General features: G+C 40.7%; 1 protein-coding gene across 1 annotated transcript; it reads left to right on the plus strand.

The window, feature by feature from the left end:
- The first annotated feature begins 776 nt into the window (after window positions 1-776).
- Window positions 777-1,487, plus strand: LOC125527010. The gene has a single exon (XM_048691588.1). It carries the CDS (start codon window positions 876-878, stop codon window positions 1,485-1,487), a length of 612 nt encoding a protein of 203 aa, XP_048547545.1. The 5' UTR covers window positions 777-875.
- Window positions 1,488-3,417: the final 1,930 nt, after the last annotated feature.

The raw sequence follows: 3,417 nt of genomic DNA on the forward strand, positions 1-3,417 counted from the left end.
TTATGCCAAGTTTGAAGTCCATATGTTGTTTCATTGGAGAGAAACAAAAAAAAATACATGTATTAGTTGTAGAGCACAAATCCCAAAGCAATGTTGGAGGGGTGAGGTTAAGGGGTTCCATGTAGCTCAACCTCCATAGAAACTTTCTGGTCATTTAATCCCTAAAATGACTTTGAAAAGTTAACCCATCGGACAAAACCGACTTTGAAATACAAATATCAAAATAGAAAATGTTTATATTTTAACCAAAATATTTTGTGTGTGGACAAGTTAACTAAGTGGCTGCACCCTGAGAAATTATTTGTAACTACTCTAAAGTTGCAAAAGAAAATTTAGCAACCATAGTGTTGATGAGGGAAACAACGCCCCCACCCTCGCACGAGGTACAAGTAACAAATCAGTTATACAAAATAATGTTTAGAACACAAAACAAGCAAATAAGACGTACCAAACTGAGCATCAACATATATATGTATGGGGATTCAGTGGACACTAATCATTTGGGATATTCATGATTAGGCGGTGTTGCATTACTGAATTCATGGAAGTAAGATGTGTATTACTACAAGAAAATCTATAGTGAGCAGCTGTGTATTCGTCGAACATAGAGAGCATTAATATGTAGATATCCAAAAAGAGCATTCAGCAGATACTGCACAACGATAGTGCACATATCCACGACCAAAGGTGCATACTGCATTTATGATACCCCATTGCAATCATTATAAAGAATTCTCATCCGCATGTACATCGCCTCCATCCATCCATCTCTGCAATACACATCCTTCTCTGTCTATTTATCTCCACTTATCTCTCATATCTCTCAGCACTTCAGTACTTCTTGGTTTCCAGCTATCCCTGTTGTAATCGCAACAATGCCAAGGACAACCATCATTTTCTTCACCATCCTCTTCATGCTCCTTTCTGCAGTGATAACTGCTCAATCCAGCAGCTCTGACAGTGGGAAGCCCAAAGCGACCAAGCTCATGGTGGAAGCATGCAAGAACGCCTCAATCAACTACCCCTACGGCGATCCCTTCTCGCAAGAATTATGTTTGTCCACCCTCCAGTCGGACAATCAGAGTGCCGAGGCTAAGGACTTCCATGCCCTAGTGCTCGTCGCTATCGACGTCCTTAAGAGCCATGTCACTGCCGCTGGCGGTAAGATCAAGAAAATGCTGCAAGATGCCAAGAAGGGAACGGTGATGATGCCCGTTCTTAGTTTTTGTGAGGTGGACTATGACCATGTGGTGAGACGCCTCAACGTTTGCCAAGGCCTGATCAGGGACTACCAAGGAGACAAGAGTGGGCGGCAGCCATTGCGTCTGACTCACTGTGTGGAAATGTCATTCACCCCGCTCAACAAGTGCTCGATCGGGCTTGAAGATACGCCAGGGGTGGAGGTCCTCGCCAAAGAAAATGTTGAGCTGCAGTTTATGGTCCAAGTCAACACAGGCCTGCTAGCATCATATGACGTCCATGATTAATATAATGTTTGTTATTATCTGTGAGAAAGGATGTTGTTTTGGCATCCATTTGCACTGTTATTTGAAATAATAATCATAACGTTGGTGTGTCATAAATTTTACTCATTTTTTTGTCTAATGATATATACACAAGGATGGTTGTGGACACCTTATTTATAGGAGAAATTAATCAAGAAGCGATACTGCTAACAGACCAGCTGGATATTTGGAAATATGAGCATCCCCGTTTGTCTTTCTGCTTCAAAGGCTGACAAGAATAGCACTGGTTCACTCCTTGTGGAACCTATCTTGAGTTTGCATGACTAGTCATGTGTCAACTGGTGTTTCAACAAAACAGACTGAGTACTAGGGAAATGTTGTCAAGGAAAAAATTCTTCACCCATGACTAGTCATGTGTCAAGCGTGGTTCAGTATTACTAGAGATAATCTCCACACAGAAAACAATATTACTAGAGACAAGCGTACATCTTTTCTTCAACTGCCATTCTTTGCCATGCCAAGATGGTGATATATCCGCCCAAGTTTGACTGTTCACCATAGAGACATGCATGGAGTCTCACTCGACACTCATCAAGGAACTGTTCAATTCGAGCATGCGTGAGAAAATTTAATAACGAAGGGGCCTTGATCTTTTACATCCAGATTGTAACCACAAACTAAATTATGTGCATCCTGAAGAACTCTTAAAAGAATAACAAATATCATATCCATTCGATGAAGGGAGAATACAGACATAAAAGTGAGACATATTATTACAAGGTTAACCAAAACAGGAATCAATATATCTATACATACAATAAACCTTTTTTTGTGGAGGCACAAAACGAATAATAATCATTATAATCAAATTGAGTTGCATTAATGAAACAATGCAATAGATGCATTAATACCACAACATCTGTAATAAGCATCAACATATTTGTGAATAGATAGGGCACTCGTTAATACGAGGATATCCAAAATGAGCATCAACATATTTGTGTCAAGATAAAACAATAATAATTTGGATATCCGTGGCCAAGCTGACATTTATGAACCACCAATACATATGTGCATACAGTAAACAATAATGATTTTAATATCCATGATCTGGCCGTTTTGCATTAATGGACCGATGCAGTGATGTATTAATACCTATTGCAACTGATTATGAATGATCAGATTAATTTCAGTTTCAAAGTTGTACGTATACATAAGCAAGATCATGGAAACTCACAATGGCTTACACTCACAAGATGGAAAACCCGTAAGGTTATATGTCGGCATACACATACACCCTGAAAAAAAATGTGGATATCCAAAGAGAAAAAGGGTGGATGCAGGGAGGATAAAAAGGAGTTTAGATCATTTAAGAGATATACTTTAAACTTGGCCTGCATGTTCACTTTAGTGCCTTATGTTGGAAAATGCTGCTTTTTGGTGCAAAAAGTTAGCTTAACTTTGCAATATGATGCATTTCTTGTTGGCAGCCGTCAACTCTGCCTATGTAGAAACCGAATCCTGGCGAGTCCCAGTTGTCAGCCTATGCGAGAAATAAACTTGCGTGTAAAATCAACGCTACTGGGGTCGAACTTGAGACCTCCCTCAAGGCTAGTTCGGACGTGCTAACCACTACACCCAGCGGCATTTCTTGTCCAACCACTCCAAAATCTGCTCTGCGACATCCACATCGCCGTAGATGACGGTGACCTCCGCAACAAGTAAACACGCGACATCCCAATGCTCCTAGTGTTTATCGTGCGGCAGCTGTTGCCGAGTATACCTCTCGGCTTACGTTGCTTTGCCGAGTGCCCGTGAGTTGACTCTCGGCGAAGAGCCTGGCACTCGGCGTATAAGGAAATTCCAGTAGTGTTAGTAGAAACACATATTTGAAGACAAAGTCTCATTCGATCTATGATATATGGAGCGGCACCAAGGGGAAAACAGGTAT

Source organism: Triticum urartu, unplaced genomic scaffold (genome assembly GCF_003073215.2).
Source record: "Triticum urartu cultivar G1812 unplaced genomic scaffold, Tu2.1 TuUngrouped_contig_2565, whole genome shotgun sequence".
NCBI classification, from domain to species: domain Eukaryota; kingdom Viridiplantae; phylum Streptophyta; class Magnoliopsida; order Poales; family Poaceae; genus Triticum; species Triticum urartu.